At 41.7% G+C, this 23,764-nt stretch overlaps 1 protein-coding gene across 1 annotated transcript; it reads left to right on the top strand.

The window, feature by feature from the left end:
* Positions 1 to 5,569: 5,569 nt before the first annotated feature.
* On the top strand, positions 5,570 to 22,724 carry LOC144215594 (zinc finger homeobox protein 3-like). The gene is made up of 11 exons (XM_077744639.1): positions 5,570 to 5,748; positions 8,685 to 10,350; positions 10,414 to 10,952; positions 11,032 to 11,245; positions 11,889 to 11,993; positions 12,085 to 12,197; positions 12,277 to 12,387; positions 13,906 to 14,065; positions 14,151 to 18,808; positions 18,892 to 19,536; positions 19,775 to 22,724. The coding sequence occupies exons 2-11, from the start codon at positions 8,721 to 8,723 to the stop codon at positions 19,889 to 19,891; spliced, it is 8,292 nt and encodes a 2,763-aa protein (XP_077600765.1). The 5' UTR covers positions 5,570 to 5,748; positions 8,685 to 8,720; the 3' UTR covers positions 19,892 to 22,724.
* Positions 22,725 to 23,764: the final 1,040 nt, after the last annotated feature.

The following is a 23,764-nucleotide window of genomic DNA, read 5'->3' on the forward strand; positions in this document are numbered from 1 at the left end:
ATACAATATTTTGAAATATATGTATATAGAAGTATTATTTTCATCCAAGTTGTGTGTTATTTTAATTATGTAAAACCACACAATTATTTTAGAAAAGTCAGTATAAAGCACTTGTACACATTATCAGGTTAACCTTAAAAAATAAACAGCTATGCAAAACCTCAATTTTTAACAATCAATCTTTTTTGATACAGGGCTCAGATTATATTATGAGAGTAATGTGAATAAGGTGTCCAGTGAGTAGATATCTTTTATGCGCATTTGAATGAAAGAAGACTGGGGCAAACCATGACTACCCCCAAAAAAAATCACATCAAATAAATAAAAGATTGTCTTATTTATTGTCATATCTGCAATGTTTTGTTAACAATAATTTACCTGACAATAAACTATGCTTTATTTTCATATGAAACCCTATAGTATATTATATCAACACACACTCGTATGCTGTATATAAATCCACACAGAATCATATAAGGATATAAAGGAGACGCAAATGCATTATACATATTTACATCAATATATTTAGGAATCCTAATGCTATATACAAATAAAAACGGTATATAGGTACATACATAAATATTTTAATGGTTGTTGTAAGGCAAACTATATGAACACGTAAACATTATTCAGCGACAACATTATGATCACATGTACAGCATAATGAAACCCAGTGCAAGTGCCATATTACATACGGGGTGGGCCTTTACATAGGTAATAATGTTCAGTTTTCATGGGTCTTGTCAGAGAGGTACTAATATAACAATGTTTATGATTCACTGCATTATTATTGCAGTAGTTGGCCTGTGTGTACACAAACAGCACCAGACCAAGAGGTGTAGGTCTAAAATTTTGAACATTAGTATGTGTATACCTTTTGTAAAGACATGTTTAAATTAATAAATAGTCTGATGTGTCACATTAGTCTGTATGGACTACATACAGTACCATTTTGCAAGTATACATATATATTCAGATATCCATGGTGTAAATTTATTACACCTACTATAACCTCGGGAAAATTCTGTTTACATAAAATACAAGTTGTATTTTTTTTTAAAAGACAACCCAACTAACCATCATACTTGTTTGTGGGAATAAAATGGGTACTATACTAAAAACATGCAGTGTTTCTAACAGACCAAATGCTGCCATGGTACATAAAAAAAGGACTGTGCCTTGTGTTGCAAAATAATTATCATGCAAGACAGCATGCAACAAGGTATGAAAGGTATTTGAATTCTATTACAAAGAGATATCACTGATTTATGGGTGTGTGTGTGGGTGTGTGTGTGTGGGTGGCTTGTTCTTTGCAACCTATTAGCTTTTTTTGTTTTGTTTATATTTAACTGTTATAAATAATGTTTATTAATTGCAAATTGCATTTACTTTTTTGGAAAAATAACCTGCACGTGCTTACATTATAGGATTTATTCATTCATTTTCAATACTATTTATCCTTGTTAGGTTCACAGGGCGCCTATCCCGTCAGAGTTCAGGCGAAAGGGTGACTGACTATACCCTAAACTGGTCACCAGTCAGTCATAGGAAATACACAGACACAGAAAACCAGTCACTCACAATCACACCGTCAGTGAGCGCAAATCGATCCCGTGCTGGCCACACTGAAGTCAGGCAAATGAAACCTGACTAAGGCTAAGATGAGTATATTTTTATAATTTATATTTTGAAATCATGTGGAAGATTTTCTGCTGATTTATGGAACAATAAATTAAATTCTTCACTGGGCCTGATGTAGCATGGCATCAACACACTTATTAATTCTCATTGGTGGGGGTTAAGAAAAAAAACCTCAGAATATATGCATTCTCTATTATTCCTATTCAAAGGTCAGGCTGAGCATAAGTCCCACACCTCTAGATCTAGTTTGCATTTATCATCTCACAGCTGCCAAGGTGCGGCATGAAAAATGAGGCAGATGTAATAAACATTGTGTAAAAAAAAAAGATATATATATGTATATGCAGTACAGCCAAATGAAGGAAATCAGGCTGGTAAGATATACATTGGAAATTTCTGGTAAGACATTTCTGTTTTCCTTCTACGCTTTCACTAAAAAATAATAAACATAACATTACATGAACGTATCTGTTAAAACCATGCGACTCACATGTCTTATTTTGTAAGGCTTTATGCTTATGACAAATCAGAAATATAGATTTGCTTGGAGAAAAATTAGCCACCTTAAATTCCCATAATAATTTTGCAGAAAAATAATTTTCTAAACAATTGAAAATCTCCCAGTTTATAAATTAAAAAGAATATTTCCACAAATTTACAAGACATGTACAAGCTGTTTATTTGTGCATTGCAATATCCAAAAGGCCGTGAGAAGAAAGTTCTTGGGCATGCAGAATCAAAACAAACTCCTACAAAACGTTTAGAAATATGCATATCTTTTAACCGTGTCCATGTACAAAGGACAGAAAAGGCTGCTGCCCGTAGGCTGGCGTTCAAGAAATACTTGTATAAATGTAAAACAGGCCCATGTCGAAAAAACGTAACCCTGGTGGAGGAGGGGCGAAAAGAAACAAATTTTGAATCAGAATCAGGCAAAGCAAATTAATGGGATGTATGCCTTTACCCCCATCTTACCACCTACCATGGCCTATCATCTATCTCTGGATGGTGGTGGGGTTGTCATGTCGACTGGACCACAAGTTACTATGACGACAGCTCACTGGGAAGCACTTGCTTGGGAGGTTATTGCCTCCTTGGGGCGGGAGGAATGGCAGTTAAGGAATACGTATTCCTACACACACGTATTTGTATATATATGTATATATATATATATATATATATATATATATATATATATATATATATATATATATATATATATATATATATATATATATATATATATATATATATATATATATATATATATATATATATATATATATATATATATATATATATATATATATATATATATATATATATATATATATATATATATATATATATATATATATATATATATATAAAATGTTCAATAGCAATTTTTGCAAACGTTTTGTAATTTAAAATATATAGTATAATAAATAAATATACATATGTACGTATATATTTATATATTTATAGACTTAAAAGTATGAAATACTTGACTGGAGGTCAATAAAGAGCATATTTTTCGCACTTTTTACACTGGAAATCAAAATGTCTCCTGTCCACGTAAGGGGGTGTTCCCTGTGGGCTGAAAAGGAGGGTAGGGGTGAAAAATAAGAAACGTCAAATGGGTGTTCACAGTTTGCCCAGCATTTCGTCATATAAATGTCACCAAGACAAGTTTGGAATTGTGCCCGAGGTATGTGTCTGTGTGTGTGGGTCCTTAATTGCCCCATTAGCACTAACAGGGTAAATTGGTGGAAGGGCTAAGTATATATTACAATGAAAACAACAATAACCCCTAGCATTCAGGCACCCGAGGGCACAGACAAAAAGGGCTGTCATGCAACAGTAAATATAGACTTACTAAATACATAAACACATTGACATTGCATGAGATATTCTGTCCTCACCTTTATCAACAATATTGAAATAAACTGTCAAAGCAACACCCAATTTAGGGATGTGTGATTAAAATCCTCAAAATGTATCATCAGGTTTAAATGGAAACTTATAATCATATTTTCTAATGATTATAGCTTATGGTAAGAGACTTATATACTCCTTGCACATAACAGGCACACGTTGGATACTTAATTGTTTTCTCTGGTCATGTTCATAATATTGATTGATGCTTTGTGATAATACTTGATGTTATTACTTGATTTCCATGATAAGTGACGAGAAAATCACATATTTTAAAATACTGCGCGCGTCCCGAGGCCTCCATTTTGACTTGCGCTTACCAAATATGGTTGGGTGAATTGAAAGGATGACTACAGTATAACATCAGTAGAAACCAAGAGATGAAAAAGATGCATACATATATATGGATAATAAATACATGCATGCACACCCATTCGTAAATGCTTTGATAATTTAGGTGTGTCAGTGACAACCAGGAAAAACAAGAGGTGGGGGAAAAAGCTCATCATATGGACATAAAAACAAGTGGCTTGATTTATGATTACAATACATACAAACACGTGCCAGACATACAATCACTTTGAGCTTTTTTCAAATCATATAACAATTATTGGATGAACAATAAACGTGGGTCAAGACACACCGAGCAGATTTTTAATTGGCCAACAGATCAATTCCCTAAATACTTAATGGGTTCATAATAAATGAAAGGAAAAAAAAGAACATCAGATTGTGAGTCAAGAGTAAAAAAATTAATATTCATGTATATGACTCATTGTGTGCGATGACAGTAACCTTATTTCTTTCTGCTTTGGTGCTACAACATTGTTATCTATTTGATTTTTTATATATAATTGCTAAAAATGTGTTTATTTAGGAGAACAAAGCTTTACAAATTTATTTGTAATGCAATTTTCAGCAGATGCACATTGGCCATATTGCAAACTGCGTGTTTAAATTCACAATAGTATTATCATAACAATGGAGCCGATGTGCAAGGATGGCCAAAAGAAGACAAAAAAAGGTCATTTTGTTATGAATGACATATGGCTGGACCTATACTCTCAAAACCACACTTTTTAAAATAAAATCTTGACAATTCAAAGCAAAAATATATAAAATGTAAAGTAGACAATGATCCTCACATTCCACGATGACAAAAGAAAACCGTGCAGGTTATGTGCTTTAACATCAGAGTATGTATAAAATATAATAAAGCATGTGAGTATAATTAGAAAATTTAGTATTATTTGGTATATAGTATTATTTTCAAGTATTTGCATGCATGATTCATAAGCACGATAAAGTGACTCATAATCACATAGAAATAAAACACTTGCAAAAGAATTAAAATACAAAACAAAAGCCCATTTCATCACTTGCAATTTCTTTAATTTTTAAAAGAATTATATATTGGTGCGGCAATATATTACGACCCCCTTTCCCGGCCAAATCCAGGGGCATCCGAGCCTATCACAGTAGCCACACCGTAATAAGAAACATAAATACGAATCGGTAATATGAGCAATTGTCGGGACTTTTTCCCCAACATTTCCCCTCATCCTTGTTGTCTCCCTTGTCGCCCCCTCCTTGGGCTCTTTTCTCTCCCCCCCTGAACCTCCCCTGCCCTCCCCTCCCTCTCTCTCGCGGAATCCTATTGATCCAAAGCGTCTAATTAGCGGCGTCTGCGCAATTACGCGCATGCGCAGCAGGCGCCATCTCAGCCATTTTTTGAAGGAAACTAATTAGCAGGAATAAAGAGCCAAGTGTTTTCCCCCCACACCGTGATCAGAACTCATTCTACCTCTGGAGCTCGCACAGAACCCCTCCGTCCTGCCCCCCTACCCCCTCCACCACCACCACCATACGCCCACCCACCCAGCCTGCAACCCCCGTCTTGTATGTTTACTCCAGCCTGCCTTGCCTCGCTCGCCTGCCTGCATGTAGCTTTAATTACACTGTTTGCTAAACAACTTGGAAAGGCGGCTGCGCTCCGCTCCACTGTCCTCTTGTCCTCCGTCCTCCGATCCTCCGATCCTCCGATCCTTCGTCCGTCCTTCGCCTGCACCGGATCGTGCAAAAACAACGGGGGGAATGCGTGCTTGTTTATTCGGACTACCACCACCACTACTACTACTACAACGAAACCATTAAGATCGCGGAGACTGGCGCTGGAGCTGCAGCAGAAATGTAAGTGCACCGTTTGTTGAGGGTGGGAGGGGGTGTTTTGTGTCTCTCAATGTGCATGAAATGAAGGTTTAGTCGCTTTAGTCAACTGTTATGTTTTTTTATTAATTTATTTAGCGGTGGAAACAAAAGCCAAAAGAGTTGTAACGTGTAGTGTGTGACTTGACAACAACCACACTACTCTAAAAGTAGCCCCATCACTACCAATAACTGCATCTTCTGCGCAGGGCTCTGCAGGCATTGCTGCACCTTGCAAAACTCACGTTTTGTGCATGTGTGTGTTTTTGTGTTCGTGTGTGTGTGTGTGTGTGTGTGTGTGTGCGCGCGCGTGCGTGCGTTACCTGTAAAAACTCCGATATGTCCACCTACGCCAGATACCGTATAACTGGATTTGTCCAAATCTGGTGTAAATGTCCTTGCTAGAAATAAGATCAAATATTTAAAAACCCAAGTAGAGACAAAGTACTGCCCTGCTTGCTTTTTCTTTGACCCTCAGACGTACACACTCGTAGTATCTCACCCATTCACAAATTCATTCACTCACTCATACACTGACTGACTCACACACTGACAAATTCACTCACTCATGCACTGACTGACTGACTCACTCACCCACTCACACACTGACTCACTCACTCACAATACTTTCAAGTCGTCTACTGTTATGTCGGATTTATAGACTACGTACCCATGCACGACTTTCAAAAATCCAAACCGAATGCAGTGGTGAATTTCATAGTCTTTATATTTCCGCATGATGAATAGGAGTACTTTATGTACACAGTTGGTCTTTTCTGTATTCTGTGTATACACAGTCAAAATATAAACATGGACAATCACATCATAAACTAAATGTTATTGTGAATTTCAGGTACTTTGATTAGATTTTGGGTGGTTGGTATAACAATGTGCTATCGTTGTAGTTTAATCTCTAACACACATATGGTTATATTAATTTTACATAAATACAAACAGATTTTAAATATACACAACATATTCTGGCAATGTTTATGTCCTATGATAGAATCTGATTGGTTTGCTTAAAAAAATCTTGCATACACACTAGTATTCTTTTTCCTTCACTTACATAATACACACACACGCATTGTGATAGATTGGCAAAAAAGTGTTGTTTTTTTTAAATATATTTAACTAAATTCTAATTAGATACTGATACATTTCCAAAACCCAAAAACATAGTTGTCTGCCATCACAGAAATTGAGTAATCTTTCATTTCAGGGCCTGAATATAGATCTATACTTGAATATGGTTGGTTTGCGCTTATAAGACAATACAACACTATAAGCACATGCGGATCTGCCGTATCCACACATCAAATTTCAAAATCTAAATCAGCCTGTCATCAGAGAAAAAAAGTGATGTTGAATACCAGATTGAGAAAATAAATACTGTGTACACATTACAGACAAGCACAACACTAATGGACCTCACACCCCTTTCACCATCAGGCATATCCTGTTAAAATAAAAACAAGCTAGAGGTCAATTTCTGGTCCTTTGCTTGGTTTACATAACTAACACACACACACACACACATACACTCACACACACCTAAGTGTACCCATCAAGTAATATAATTCACAAATGGCATGTGATGGTTTCTTTTTGAGTATTCCTACACGCTAGCTTGTTTGACATATGATGCGGGATATATACACACTGGTAACCTACACACACTAGCATCCTACACACGCACACATACACTCGCAAATGTTAAATGCCCGTTTCCCATATTTGTGATCAATAGCCAGCCAGGAATGCTTGTATAAATAGTTGCATCTCTGATGGTTTTAGGCTATCGACCGTCGTGTAAATGAAAATCTTTATCAGATTAGAGACTATTCTCTGCTGTTCCAAGCTGCTGCCAGGCCTCAAAAGACCTCGTAGTGGTATCCCGCAGAAAACTTAAAGACCACTGCAGTGGGCAGGGGTCTGTGGCCTGTGACACAAACACAGTGCATTAAAGCACTATCAGAGCGTGAATGTGGGCCATATATCTCTAAGCTGCAGAGAGTGGTGGGGGTGGAGGGACACCCACTCTGGCTCTCGTGAGAGGAGGGGTTGGTCGGTTTGGGCCAGAAGGTGGAAGGTGATTTAAGGTTGCTTCTTGATTTTGAGAAGAAAAAAAATTGTAATTGAATAATGAGACAGCAAGTGATGGCTCTATCTCTTTCTTCTGGTATTTATAGAGGAGGAGACATTCTTCTTTTTAGGATATACTTGTGCACCATTGTTGTTTGTTGTCAGATGATTCTATAAAACCAAAAGAGCATTTAGAATGTATGTAATTTCAATTGGTGTTATTGCTCTAGATTAGTCAGATGGACCCAGTCACATGCCATAAATATAAAGTCAATGTTGGCACCCACAATAATGCATCATGCAGTTGCTGTATTTTGGACTACATCCAAACACAAATGCGCTGGGTATAATCTATCGTACTCTCTCTTGGGTCTGTTTTGTTTGTTTTGGTTTAATTACAGCTCCCTCGCTCCATTTTTAAACGTGTGTGGCCAAACATGCAGGAAGATAGAATGATTTTACAACAGCTCTTTTATCCGCTTTTTATCTCAGTGTGACAATTTAGCCGAAGCCCTTTAGCTCCAAAGCATTCAGTTCTTTATTTAATCCGATCCCCCGAGGAATATTATAGACCTCCTGCGTAGCCTTTACCCGCATTCCTCCACCTAGTTTGGCGCTTACTCTATTGATTTTCCCATTAAGGGCTAACGCTAACCCCTGACTAACCGGCCCGTGTGTTGCACAGCCTGAAAGCTCTATTGAACATATGCTATTCAAGGTTTTTAATCAATGGGCTCACTGTTATGTAATATAATTTACCTGACTCATTTATTTTATTTTTTCCCCCGCTTTCTTCCTTTTCTGTCTCCATCTTCCTCTCTCTCTCTTGTATGCAGGTGGGGTGGTGATGCTCGGCAATTGTAGCCTCCGCTATGGACATCGGTGAGGGAGGAGGAGGGGATGGAGGGGGAGGAGAGGACAGAGATGCGGACTTCGGTCCCCAAGCTTTATCTCGCTCTCCTCTGGCCTTGGTTTGCATCCCTAAGCAGGGGCCAGCCTCTCACAGCTCAAACGGGGACCCTGCCAAAGAGTATCCTAGCTCGCATGGGGAGCAGGGTGAGGGGGGTGCAGACGGGTCCCAAGATGAAGGAGAAATCCAGGTAGGGGGGCGGAAGAACCGACATCGTGAAGAGGATAGAATGAGTCAAAAGCGGTGGATGAAGGAGATTCCGTCTGGGCAAAATATGGAGGGACACGCGAGCATGGTATTGAAGTCGGAAACAGGGGTTCTCCCAAAAGCCCTTAGCAGCAGCAGAGAAGGAGAGGAGGAGGAGGTCATTTCAAACCAAAGCCAAACAAAATCCAAATGTTCTTTATTACCTCAACAGAGCCAGCAAAGCGCTTCTTCCAGCATGGCAAAGGCCCGTGGCATGCTCGACAGCAAAACAGCCGCCTCTCCAAAGTCCTCTCCGACTCCTCCCACCTCTCCAAAAGCTTCCCCTCTTCCTTCCACCTCTCCAAAGCACTTCACCTGTCCACCTGACTCTTTTGCCCTGCAGAGTGACATGGAGGCAAAAGACATAACAGGAGCTCAGGGCTGGATTTCTGGGTTTCCTCAGAGCTTTAAATCCCAGCAGTCGTGTCTGGCTTTTCCATTGGCAGGTATGGAGGGGGTCAATGCGCCTGCTGAGGACGACGGGCCAACAGGGGTTTCTCACTTTTCCATTTCCAGTGGAAATGGTTCCAAAGCTCCCGAACCAAATGACAGCCAGCTTGAGATGGACGGCCAGAGAGAAAACGAAGGAGAACAGAAAGAAGCCGTCCCCAAAAACCTTAACCAAGAGCTCTCCCCAAATTCACTGACGAGTCACATGACTGTCATGCACTCCCGAAATTCTTGCAAGACGCTGAAATGCCCCAAGTGTAACTGGCACTACAAGTCTCAGCATACGCTGCAACTCCACATGAAAGAGAAACATCCCGAGACGGGCAGCCAATGCGTGTGCGCGGCCTCTAGTGGAAAATGCATTTGTGGCACATCTACGCGAGGTGCGTGTAGCTACTGCACTTCAGGGAAACCCCATCCCCGCTTGGCACGGGGCGAAACCTATGCCTGTGGCTACAAGCCCTACCGCTGTGAAGTGTGTGACTACGCTACCTCGTCGAAAGGCAACCTCAGCATACACATGCAGTCAGATAAACACCTTAATAATGTTCAAAATGGGGGACACGCCAATGGCCAGATCCACACTTCTCACGTTAATAACAACAATAGTTGCTCTCCTAACGGTGCAACAATAGACGAGCAGACATACAAGCACTCGCTTCCGATTCCCACATCTACCGCTCAGCCCACCAAGCTCACACCACCTGCTCACTCTCCTTCGCATGGCAAGCGATGGCGATGTGACGTCTGCGACTATGAGACAAGTATCGCCCGTAACCTACGCATACACACTACCAGTGAGAAACACACGCATAACATGTTGAGGCTGCAGCGGGGTTACTATCTCTCCCACTGCAGGAGCCTTGCCCCCCATCTGAAACACCTACAAAACGCAGGTAAGATGTGCTATCCTTTTCATTAAATTGAGCAAATGCTTAACAGTCCTTTCAATGTGTTAGGTGGAGAGCTGTCCTTGAACATGAGACTGACCACTCAACAAGTCACCGAACAGCCTGTCACCCTTGGCTCAACTTTGACTCCTTCCCCATCACCTTCACCCTCTCCCCCACCAGTTCTTTCTTTGTCCCCCACCGGGCCTTTGTCACAGGGTGTGTTCCAATGCCTTGTCTGTTCCTGCTTTTCTTCTGACAGTCTGGAGTCCATGGAGCAGCACCTAAACACCCCTCGCTCCTTGCCCCAGTCTGAATGGTGCTCTCTGGTAACTGGTGGCTGTCACTGCAGGCTGTGCGGCTACACCACACCGCTGAGGGCTAACTTCTCCTTGCACTGCCAGACTGACAGACACAGAAGCCGCTACCAGCTTACAGCTCATGTTCAAGAAGGGGGCAACCGGGGTCAGGAAGGTGCCGCCTTGATAGCTAAGGGGAACCCTATCCAGCTAAGGTGCAACTTGTGTGAATATGCGACAAGCAGTATGGAGAAGCTACAAGGACATTCCCAGAGTTCCCACCATGAGTCAAGCGTCCGGGTTTACAGAGTAAGCAGTGACTCTGAAAAGCTGTTTTCAGACCAAATTCAGGCACTCTCTAACCAAGTGTTTTTCTCCTCCTCCCAAGTTCCTGCAGCAGTATGATGGTGAAGTTGATGGTGGCACATGTGTATTCCATTGTCTCCTATGCAACCACTCCTCTTCCTCTAAGATTCAAGTTTTAAAACACAGCCAAACCCAGACCCATCAGCAGAGGGAAGGTCTGCTACAGCTCCAGCCAATGGGTGGAGAAGAGCTGGCAGCAATATTTACCATCAGAAACAAAACAATTGGCGTTACTGGTAAGAATATGAACTATAGAGATATATTTGTAGTTCAGCTGCATAACCCATTGACACGAGAAACAAGGCCTGGTGATTAAGATAGAAAGCAAGAAAATGAATAATGGCTTTTGCTGCGCTATTGATCAACTAAATTTATCAATCAATACACATCCTTGTTATATCCCCATCGCCCCTGTCGAGAGCTAACTACCACTTGCTAATCAATGAACCAATACAAATTCTCGGGACGTTGAGGCCTGTTCTGAGTGAAATCTGGTAGATGACTCACAGGTTTATGGTTCAATGTGTTTTATAAGCCTTCTGGAGTTTTAATATTTACAGAACACTTCTACAATACATCATATTTTGAATCAAAACGTAGATATAAGTTGTGTTCCAAGTCATAACTAGCTCTATTGTGTGGACAGTCTAATGAAGAATCAATAAGTGATCAATAGGATATCAAGAGAGCTGACTAGAATGAAGCATGGTCCCCTTCAATAAAAGGGGGCAGCTAGAAAATAGTATTGCATTTGATTAAGATCTTAAATCATAGTCTTAAATGGGGCAGCTAGAAAATAGTATTGCATTTGATTAGTGCTGGCTCAAAATCCCTTAGTAACCATAACGTAATAACTATTACATTATATTATTATCTTAGGAGAACCTAATGAGGAGGACATGGAAAATTCCAGCGAGGTAACCGCCGGTCCTTCAGACCAAACCAAAGATCACTTGGAGGTTAAACAGAGTGATAAGGAGACAGGTATGGCTGCTTATGAAAAATGTATGCATGTAAATTTCTCTTTGCACGATTGAATTATTGCAATACACCGTATTTGATTTTGTCACGTCAGAAAAAGTGACAGGTGAGGTGGACAAGAAGGAGTCACTCAAGCGGCAAGCAGCTGAAAGTGGGGAATTTACAACCAAACGACTCCGAACACACCAGCAAAGTGAGAACCAGCAGGTGAGCAGTTGAGACCCACACAGAAAATAAACTAAATGTTAACCTTTTTCCTCACCTCTTGCTCTTCTATCCTATTCAGACTGTCCAGTGCCCTTTGTGTCAAGAAAAAATGCCATATGGACACCTTCGACCACATGTCACGCATGTGCACAGTGTGGCGCAGGACTGTGTAGACAAGCTCATCGCCACAGTAAGTGGATGCAATGTGTGCATTTGTTCTGTTTGGGCTTGAGTTTGATTTATTGAATAAGGCACAGCACATATTAATGAAAATATTCATATTCATGTTAATGAACATAAACATGTATGACAAGTTTGGCAGGTTTAGCATGAGAAAATGAGTAGCCGAAGAGATGAGAGGGCGTTACGGTGAGATAAGAAGGCCCCAAAGAGCCACCCATTTTTGAGGAGCTCCCCACAATCATCGATGATGCACACACACAAGCAGTGTGTGTGGACCCTTGCTTGCTAAAGTGTTTATCTCCAGGAGTGAGGGAGAGGCCAGTGTTTCTATAATGCATGTTTAAGTAGCCTTCTATTAACAAAAGTGGAGTAAAAAAACAGTGGAAGGGGGCCTTCTTTTTACTTTGACTCTCAGCTAACAAAGACCGGTCATCTATCCACATCACCATCCTCCATCTTCCTGGCCCGTATGCTAAGTGGTCTTTGTCTCCTGCTCTCTTTGCCTCCACTTCACGTACTGCTTTTCACCCTTTCTCCCCTCTGCTGTACCCTAACGCCCCCGAATAGCCTCCCCCCGGCTACTAGCCTTCGTATTCTGTAATCTCTGTCCCTGCTCCTCCCTTGCCGTCTCTCATTTTCTGAGGTTCGACCCCTCCCGTGCTGGCTCTCGCCGAGGCCATTTTTTTTTGTTCATTGCCCCTTACTCCCGCCCTTCCTCGTCCCGGTCTCTCTTTTTCATATTCTTCACCCCTGGGCACTCGCCAACCCCCCTTCCAAATACACCCACACCTACCACCACCACCCTCCAGCCTGCTCGTGCACCTCCCTCACTCACTCTGATAGTAATTGAGGTTCATTAATTCAGACTGAGGTGATGATGGCCATTATGTACCTTGCTTTCCAATTACGCTCTCTAGATTAAGCCTGACCTTCAGTTTTCTGTGTGTGTGTGTGTGGGTGTGTGGTGGTCTTGTCTCTGTTCTTATGAAGCTGTTACACAGAGAGAACTCCTGTCATGTAAATTTTGTCTTTAGCCTTCCACCTTTTCCTTGGCGCTGCATTGGCTCTTGAATCTCTGAAGATGAAGATTTTCTATATGAAGAGTGATTTTAAATAAAATTCATTATTCAGCTCAGTTAAGTTTTATTAACCCCCTCGGGGTACGTAGGAAGGCGCCATTGGTGCTGAAGGGCAGAGTCACATATCTCAACCATGTACACCTATTATCAAGTTGATGTGCCTTGCTGCATATAGCTCTGCACAGACAGGGGGAAGATAAAACAATATACTTAGAGATTCACTCTTGAATGTTTCATGATATTAGGACAGGGAGTGTAGTCTTCTCGTGTTTATATACGTCTGGCAATTTGTCTGCTATTAAGCTGTACAATTAAACGTGCTTTATTCATAACGTGGGCTGAAGAAAAATCTCTTGCTTCCTTTTCTGTCTCGCTCAATTGCTGATGCCATCCCATTCTTGAACTGATATCTTCAGAGAAAGAAACTGACATTTTCTATCTTTCAGGTTACACCGTCCATGGAGCAAGTTCAACCTCAGCTGGAGAATGAACTACCGTCTGACTTGTGCATGGATGAGGCAAAAAGTCAAAATATGAAAACTGACCTGACTGATCATTCTCAGACAGCAGACTCCCTTACCTCAGATGATTCACCAAAAAACAAAAGTAGGTTTATGAAATGGAAATTCATATTTGGACTGAATTATTGTTTGGAATCAAACATTTATATTCACTAATGTGTATTTCGAAGGCATTTCAGTGGAGTACACCAAGGGAAATACAGCCGCACCCAAAGATGTCACAGCGCTACTCACCCCACCCCTGGAAGACAACGCCACTCAGCCTTCCAATGGAAGATTGGCTCCTCAATCCCTGACTCACACCCCCCCTTCCTCCCCAACTGCCGACCCCCCTCCTCTTTCTGATCGCCATGGTTACAGGTTTCGTTGCAGCAGGTGCAGCCTGGCGTTCCCCACTCAGGAGAAGCTCCAGCTTCACTGGCAATATCATGCCATGAGGGCAGCAACAGAATGCCCCCTTTGCTCCAGACAGTGTCGTAGTCAGGAGGCTCTTCAGAGGCACATGCAGAATACACACTCACAACCAGACAACGCAGAAAATTCAGCTTCACTCTTTCATATGTCACAAAACATGGAACACAGTAAGATACCAGTTCAACAAGACCCGAGTCTATCCCCTCAAGCTGGCCAAGAAGCTTGTGAAGGTGAGGATGAAGAGATAGAAGGAGTGCAGCAAGAAGAAGACAAACTTGAAGGAAATGGAAAAAAAGAAGACTGTCTACCTATAAAGAAAGACCTGCCTGATGAATCTGGTAAAGAGGATGAGGAATTAGCTGTGCCGGAAAAAACCCTAAATGATGAAATCCCATCAGAAATTAGATCAATTTCACCCATCAAAAAAAGCTCTAACCCAACAATGGACCGGTATTTGGATCCATCGAGGCCATACAAGTGCACCATATGTTCTGAGTCGTTTACCCAGAAAACAATTCTTTTGGTTCACTACAATTCAGTGTCCCATCTCCACAGAGCCAGACGAGCCTTGCAAGATTCCAACACAGGTGTTCCTGCCACAGAGACCATCCGTGGCCAAGATCCTCGACCCTACAGGTGCAAACTATGTGGTGTGGGCTACAGCCAGAGCTCCACTTTGGACATACATCTACGCTCAGTTCTTCACCAAACAAGAGCCCGTGCTGCACAAAACCCAGGGATACAAACACCTGTGTCTAACATACATGCTCCAGTATCTGCCACCACAACAAATCTAATGTCTGGTATTACTAACAAGGAGTTGTGTAAAAGTTTTCTTTGCACTGAGAAGCCAGATGTAGCTAGTTCTTCATCGGGATCAGTTTCTGAGCTCCAAACGACCATCGCAACTGAAGGTCAACAGGCTAAAAAGAGAGTGGCAGAATTGTTAGCGTCAAGAAACCAGTTACTACTAATGCAACAGCAGCAGTTAGCTCAGGCACAAGCCCAAGCCCAGTTGCAACACACAGCATTGCTCCAGGCCCAAGTAATGCAGCATCTTTCTTTCGGACCGGAGAATCTCTTTCAGCACTTCTCCTTGGCACCAGACAACTTGTTGTCTCTGCAGCAACAAATTCTACCCTTTTACTTTCCCGGCGACATGAAACTCAACACAGAAATGGCAATAAAGAGCTTGGAACATAACCAATCAGAGGCAACCAAGTCATCCTTGAGTGAACAGAATAAAGGTGAGGCTAAAACAGAGAACAACCCTCAAACGGAAGAACAATTTATTCAGAATCAAATTTCATTCTCAGATGTTAGCCCCCCCAAAAATACAATAACTTTTGACACAAGCGTTGAACACGGCAGTGGGTCCTTGAGCAGCCCAAAAGAAAAACAATACAACAAAAAAGTTGAAAATGAAAGAGAAGAAATGTCTGTGCCTGTTGTGAAAAATGAGCATCCAACAGAGGAAAAGGATTCTTCCACAGTTAGCGTCTCGAAATTACAGTGCCCTCCACCAAGAGTGCCATATGCTGCAGTAAATGGAGAAGCTCTTAGGACCTTGTTGCAGAGTTATGGCCATGAATTGGCATTACAGTATATACAAAGTAGACATAGGCACCAGCAGCAGCTTGCAACCCAAATGTTAAATTTGACAAACGAGTCCTCTGACATTCACAAGACGGAATTTTATTTAGGGAGAAAAAAAGAGCTAATTGGAGCAGATGAAGAAAAAGTGGAAAGCTACAACAAAGATGTCAAGAATGAAGTTGAAGAGAGAGAAAGCCTTCCTGGTAAACAAAATCAGGACAACTGTGAAGGTGCTAATGAATTTTCAAGCAAAAAGAAAGGATGCTGTGGAAGAGGAGAAAAGTGTAAAGATTGTGGGAAGTTCTTTTCAGATGCCATGATTTTAAAAAGTCACGAGGAATACATTCACAGACAAGTGCTTCCAACTGCGGCGTTAGAGAGGTTTTCCAGAGAATACAGACTACAATATGATCAATTATTCCCATTGAAAGAGAATAAATCACGAGAGGATTCATCTCAGAATACAGTCGCATCCCCAGATATTTCTTCAGAACAAGAACCTCAAGCTGAAACAGATAAGCCCCAAGTTAAAACATCACCCCTATCCTCGTTTTCGGATCCTGAAACAAAGACATGTGCGACAATTGAAGACCTAACAAATGCCTCTTTACTTTCTCCAGCCCTAGCTTCATCTCTCCTTCAAACAATTCCACAAAAAGAGCAACCACTGACAGTCACATCGCCTTCTGTCACTTCTCAACATGCACCCGCAGCTAACACCAAAAATCCTCCCTTCCCCAAAATTCCTGGACTTCCTCTTCCTCAGCTTCCTATTCCCCCAATAACTTTACCGAAACTTCCCATGCCTCCAATTCCTTTTCCGATGGAGCTGCCACTCATGCCACCAGTTATGTTACAGTCTGTGGGACTCCAACCCCCAACTTGGTTAGACTCAAGTGTAAACCCAGAGTTGACAAAATTCTATCAGTCTCAACTGCTTGGGCAACAGGCACTTATTAATCCAGCAGTAATTTCTCAACCATCCCAGCTAAGCCCGACAATACTCACTCAGTCTACTCAAGTCAATACTTCCTTGCTGAGTCAACAAGCACAGAGCAACAGCAATCTGACAGGGCGGGAGCCTCAGGTCAGCCCAACATTACAGGAGCAACAGCAGGGTAAAAGGACACGTACTCGAATCTCTGAGGACCAGCTGGCTATCTTGAAAAAATACTTTGATATCAATAGCTTACCCAGTGAAGAGGAGCTAATCAAGATATCTAGTCTGTCTGGTCTACCTCACAAAGTCATAAAACATTGGTTTCGCAATACACTTTTCAAAGAGCGCCAACGTGACAAAGACTCGCCATATAATTTTAATAACCCACCGACGACAGCCCTTGAGGAATTGAGAGAGGAAGTCACACAGAATCCATCTCTGACATTGTCCCCGTCTTCAATGTCCCCTGCACCAACCGACACTTCGCCTCAAATTCTGTTGACTGACATCCAAAGAAGCAATACCCAAAGGGGAAGGCGCTCCTCTCGAACCCGCTTTACAGAGAAACAGCTAGAGATGCTGCAGGAGGTCTTTGAAGCAACTCCCTATCCTAGAGAGGAGGAATATGACAGGCTGTCTGCCCTGTTGGCACTCCCAAACAGAGTTATTGTAGTATGGTTCCAAAATGCCAGGCAAAGAGCCCGTAAGAGCCAGGAAAGAGGAACCGATGATGGAATTGAGGGGATGAGCCCACTGGACATTCTTAAAAAGAGAGACGGATACTCCAATAATGACGATACTGAGGATAACAGGAATGAAGGGCAAAATGACTCTCATAATGAAAATTCCATGGATCTGACATATGAATATTATACCCATCCAGACTCTCCCACCCTTGATTCTTCCACCGTTTACTCTGATAGCGAGCATTTGATGGAGAATGAGGAAACACTACCTAATGTCAAGAAACAAAAACAAACTGCTACTCCTCAGACAAACCAAACTGTAAAAAAGGAAATAACTGTTATTGATACTGAAAGCAAGGAAACAGTGTGGGCTATACAAAATGCGCCCTCCCCAAAGGCTGAAAAACTAGTCCAACCTCATGAAGAAGGTTCAGCAGAACAATCCCAGTCTCAATCTTCTCTCTCGCAAATCACTTTACCAAACAACTCGTCATCAGTGTGTGAATCGAGCCAGGAGAATAGTCAGAGTTCCTCCCCAAATACATCTTTTGAAAAACCTCCAGCTACATCACCCAGCCTCCCCTTGTCTTCTGAGTCTGAAAAGAACCAGACTCCAAAGCCTGATGCATCCTTCCATGCATCCACTGAGACCCAGCCACTAAATGGAATCCCAGCACCAAACCTTTTTCAGTGCAATCTATGCCCAATGTCCCTGTCGTCCTTGCAGATGTGGCAGGAACATCAGACAAGACACCTACTTGCAGCGCAGTCACAGGTCCAACTCCTTCATTCTGGATTTACAGACAGAACCTTGTCATACATGATGATCCACTCCAACCACTCCCTAATGGCAAGCCAAATGCTCTCAGGTGCTATGACACAGTTGCACCCGAATGCCACAAATCCAATGATTTCTCACTTAGGTAGCACGCATGTTAAGAACTCACTAGGTGACCTGTCTGAGACTTCCTTGAAGCCGAACTCGAATCTAATGTCGGATAACAGTTTTGATGCCCAGAGGTTTAGCAGAGATGTCGAGGAAGAACATAGAAGGGATAAACGCCAGAGAACCACTATCACCCCAGAACAGCTCGAAGTGTTGTATCAGCGTTACAGCTTGGACTCCAACCCCACCAGAGGAGTCCTGGAAGGCATTGCGCAGGATGTAGGCCTCACAAGAAGAGTGGTTCAGGTAAGAGGGAAAAAACTAAATATGATCAAGAAAATACAATGTTTTGTTATCCTGCATTTTTAACTTGTTCTTCTAATGCACAGGTCTGGTTTCAAAACACACGTGCAAGAGAAAGAAAAGGGCAGTTCAGATCAATGGGACCGGGCTCTAGTTTCAATATGGTGTTGAACCATCTCCGCTGCCCATTCTGCAGGGCTCTCTTTAAGGTTAAAAGTGCTCTGGATGCCCACATGAGATCACGCCACTGGGCGGAAGCTGAAAGAGCAGGCTACAACTTATTAATGAATAATGGATCCAGCGGGAGCAATGGAATGGCTATGTCTGCCATCATTGACAAACCAGGCCCATCGGTATCCTTTGTCCCAGACACTAGCATTACCATCAGCAACAAAGGACAAACAGTGAAGGCACCAGTTATGTTTCTCTCTACAACTAATGATCTCAACAACCAAGCCAAGTATGATGACTTTGAAGAAGATGACGAGGGTGAAGAGGGTTCAAGTATGGCTGACCAAGGGTCTTTGAGTGCTGAGGAATCGGGCGGCCCAAGTTCAGATTGGGGTGAAACTCTGCAGCCTCACCAACATCAGCAGCAACGCCAAAGGACACAGATGAGCCACTTCCAAGTACTCCAGCTTCGAGACTTCTACAAGAGTCACCGTACACCAAATCGACATGAGTGTGAGGCACTAGGCCGAGAATTGGGACTACCTCACCGTGTGGTGCAGGTAAATGTTTTTGTTACATGATGTATGTAGTTGATCAAATATACTTTTTCTCCCACTATTGAACCCTGCAATTTTTGTCCTTTGCGGATTTTTACAGCGAATGTGCTCCGTGCCTTAAATGTGGTCACGTTTGGCTCATAGTCCAGTCCGGACTAGTACAATACATAGGCTTGTGCACTTAATATACTGAAAATGAGAGAAAATGGAAACAAATGTTGACAAATATGTATGTTTTCAGGTTTGGTTCCAGAATGCCAGAGCCAAGGAGAAGAGGGCAAGAACTCTGAGTTCTGACTCTGCCGAAAGAGAGCAGGCCGAATTGACAGCCGGCGCAGGGGAGAGAGATCGGGCCTAATAGAGGGCCCATTTGCATTCTTCTTTGCCTACTGTCAACCTCTTATATGAAACTTCACTTTGCTGCCAAACCTGTTTCCTGAGCACCCCAAAGATGCAGAGCCTTCATGGCCCAAAGAGAACCCTCATCAGCTGAAAGTAAGGCCAAACCAAGCCCTTGCAACCACTTTTCTCTTTTTATATTGCTCTCTCGTATGCGCTATTTCTTTCTTTGTTGCCCCTATTGCAATGTCTCAGACACCTTTCTACAACCAAACTTCACCTTGAACAAACACCCCCCCTCCTCCTCCCAACAAGAACAACAACACATAGGCCAAAGAGCATTCTCCAAGTACTTATGTGACCTCACTGCCTGGTTAGACCTGTAGTCTACCTCCCGGTCACCCTGATAGACTCAAAGTGGCCCCCTTCAACCAGACAGTGCTAGAGGACTAGCAGTGTAGCATGTAGTGCTGGTCTTCAAAAGGCTTGAACGGGAACTTTCAAAGAGATTTTAGTGTAAATAGAGTGGTCCAAAAGATAAACTTGAAGAAAGAAAAACAAAAACAAAACAAAGCCGAAAATGATGGAAGTTGAGGCGGAAACCAAGTAATATCCCAAAATAGACGGTGGTATTTCCATTGAGCTTTTGTAAAGACTGACTCAGATCCCAAAGCTCGTAACCAAAATTTTACACGTCTGTCGTTTCATCGTGTTTGTTTTCATGAACAAACTTCAGAGCTGACGTCTGTACATTTGAAGTGTGAGACCTGCATCTGGCACAGCAAAAGATGGAAGCAATGGACTGATTGATACAGTGCCAAAGTGCAGCTCCACCCACCATAAGCCAATGATGAGTCTTCTGTTGTATACGGACACCTTCTATGTTCCTTTTGTGGATAATAGCCCAAATAGCACAGAGCAGAAAGGCAAGTTTGTCCTGGGAAGGAGGACAAACTATTTTTATAGCATTCAACCATAATATTGTATATGATAACTTTAACCAAACTCCAAATTTACATTGTGTGTGTGTGTCTAGTAATAGTTTCTTATTATAAATCTTATGAATTGAGCTCAACTGTCTTGCTTCGGTATAATTGCTTCAGTGTCATGATTATGAAAAGATTGTGACAGCTTTGATATGTTCAGGTAAGGGTCAATTGCCTTTCTGTTCTTTGAGATATACCAATGGCTTACCAATGTGTTATGAATATAAAGCTTTCTACGCTCAGGTCGGCTCAAAATGGCTCTACGTCCAATGTGAACTTTATATGTTCTGTCTCGAAAGCGGAAGAAGGCACATTTTTTTGGTTGGGGCAAAGTATTACATCCACAAAAAAAAAAGAACATCTGTGTGTATGATAGATCTGAGCTTTTCACCTCAAATAGATTGTTACAAAAAAACCTTATTGAATCGAAAGTGTTTAATAGCGTGAGGGGTAAATGTACAGTACTTAGCTTTCGTATGGTTGACTCAAGACTTCATTGGATGTTTGAAACGCAGCTCCTGTTTTAACACACCTAACAAGGAGATTGTGCACAAAGCAAAGGAAAAACTTGATGATGGATGTTATTTTTGTAAACTTAATTTATTTTCCCTTTCCTCTCTTTTTGTTTGAATGGTTTTATTTCACTGTATTTGCAACCACTCCCGATTTAAGTGTAATAATACTACTAATAATAATATAACAATAATTGCTAAACAATAGTTAATGCTTTAAGACAAAAATCCAAAGACGTGATAATACTTTAACCGTAAGACCTAGAAGAAGAAAAAAAGTGCTACTGTGTACTTGATGATGTTTTACTGTTTTTAAAGAAGGTAGGAGTCCCAATTTCTAAGCTACTGTTTTCTGCCTCTCATAAGCACACTGGAGTACTCTGTAACCAAAACCCCAAACTAGAGCCATGGCAGTTTGTAATATAGCGGTTAAAGAGTTATACTTTTCTGAGAAATGTTTTATTTGTTTTTATTTGGATTCTTTTTAACCATAGTGTTAAACTCCAGCCCTTAAGGATGTCCAGTTTGCTGCTAATGTACTGTAGTTTCTATTGTTACTGTAGAAAGATGCATGCTCTGATCGCTTTACCACTAGGCTTTAATGACTACAAACTGTAATAAGGATACCTGCGATACTGTTGATGAAATGCTCAATGTATTCAGTACTTTGGGCTAAATCCCATCATATTGGCTTTTCAGTCATTTATTCGGAAAAGACAATAACATAACTATTTGGTTTTTAAACACGAAACATCTAGCTACCGGTAAATGGGTTCAATATGTTTACTTGTCAAACATGAGAACCTGTATCGCAGTATTTGATGGAGTTCAGCCCCAGATTTGCAAGGTATTATTTTTGTTCTCTGCTTAGATGTCCCTGTTCCATTTCCCCGGTGGAAAAAAAAACTGCTTTCCAAAGGATGTGGGCTGAACAATGCCGTCTTGTTTTGTTCTCAATTTACTAACAAATGTTTACGACAAAACCAATGAGCTTTCTTCTGTACAGAAATGTGCATTCCAAAAACCACAAAGACAATTTTTTTGTACACCCTGATTTTTATTTCATCGCTCTGTCTTGACCTTTGTAAGATGTACATATTTGGGGGTCTTCTGCTGTGAAGGGACTTCTCATTGTAGGTAAAATGGACTTTTCCCCCCCTTTCCTTGGATATGTTGTTGCCATAGTGATGACCAAAAAGATACCTGTGATGTGCACCTGTCCTAATGTCTTGCTTCAGTGGTTAAGTGTGTCTCTATAATATTCCCAACCCCCCTCTCCTTTTCCCTACTGGTGTTTCTCTTTACCTTACCGCTTCCATATTCCACTGAGCTAAATAAAGTCTGCTTTGGTGCATGCTCTGGTCTCATCCCTTTTGGTCTGATGCTCGCTCTATGTTGCGCTTTCTTTGCTCTGCAGGGGTGTCAATATTTTGATTCATAAATCTTCATATTCCAGGTGGTATTTTGTATGGTGCTGTGCTTGCATGGCTGGCAGGCGGCTTTTGGTGTGCAATGGTGTGTGTGTAACACGGCAAAGTGTTGGAAGCAAAGCGCTTTGGAGAATGGAGCTTTGACCTCTCGGGTCACTTCATTAATTACATCTGTGACATTCAGCCAGATGAGTTTCCTTTGTGACTAAATGATATGAGGAATATTAACGACTTTGGATGAATTACACTGCCGCTCCTGCTGATGATGATAATGTGTTTTACGACTCTAGGAGAGAGGGGAAGGAAAATTGCCCACTACAGCACATTTAGGGCACGCCGATTTTTAATATGCAAGATTTTCAAGACTAGGAGATTACAGTTTTAATCACTGGGGTTATTATTTTTTTTGATTAGAAGACAGGGCGCACATTTGTTACGAGTCGGAGGCACAAATTGTTGACTGACGTTGAAACCATTTTTTCATTGAAAAACTTTCAATGCACCAACAATGGCAAAGCAAACACAAGACGAGGGTTTAGGACTTGCATCTGATGATAGCCATCTTAGAAAGTCATCCTGATAAAGTGATCCCCCACCATTTTTTCTTATCCCTGTCCTCCCCCCTCTTAATCAAATGAGCACTGTGCAGCTGGTGGGGTTGCAGCAAGAAAAAAAAAAGGCTATGAGTGTGTGGAGGGAGACGGGGGGGCTTTGAGGGCTGGCGTGAAATTATTGCCTGCTGGTGTGTATATGTCGCTGGGGGAAGCAAGGGATAGGGGGCTGGGCTGTGTTGTGCGTCTGTAGTGGGGGCTCATTTAGATTTAGATTGGTTATGTGAGGAGGGAGCTGAAAGGCCAGCTCATGTTTATGCATGAAGCCCAAAGCATTCTGCTGTGGTGGAAGCCTGAATTAAAGAGACAGACCTGAAATACAATCCCAGTTTTTTTCCCCCTTTTTTTCTTTG

Source organism: Stigmatopora nigra, chromosome 22, assembly GCF_051989575.1.
Source record: "Stigmatopora nigra isolate UIUO_SnigA chromosome 22, RoL_Snig_1.1, whole genome shotgun sequence".
Taxonomy (NCBI): domain Eukaryota; kingdom Metazoa; phylum Chordata; class Actinopteri; order Syngnathiformes; family Syngnathidae; genus Stigmatopora; species Stigmatopora nigra.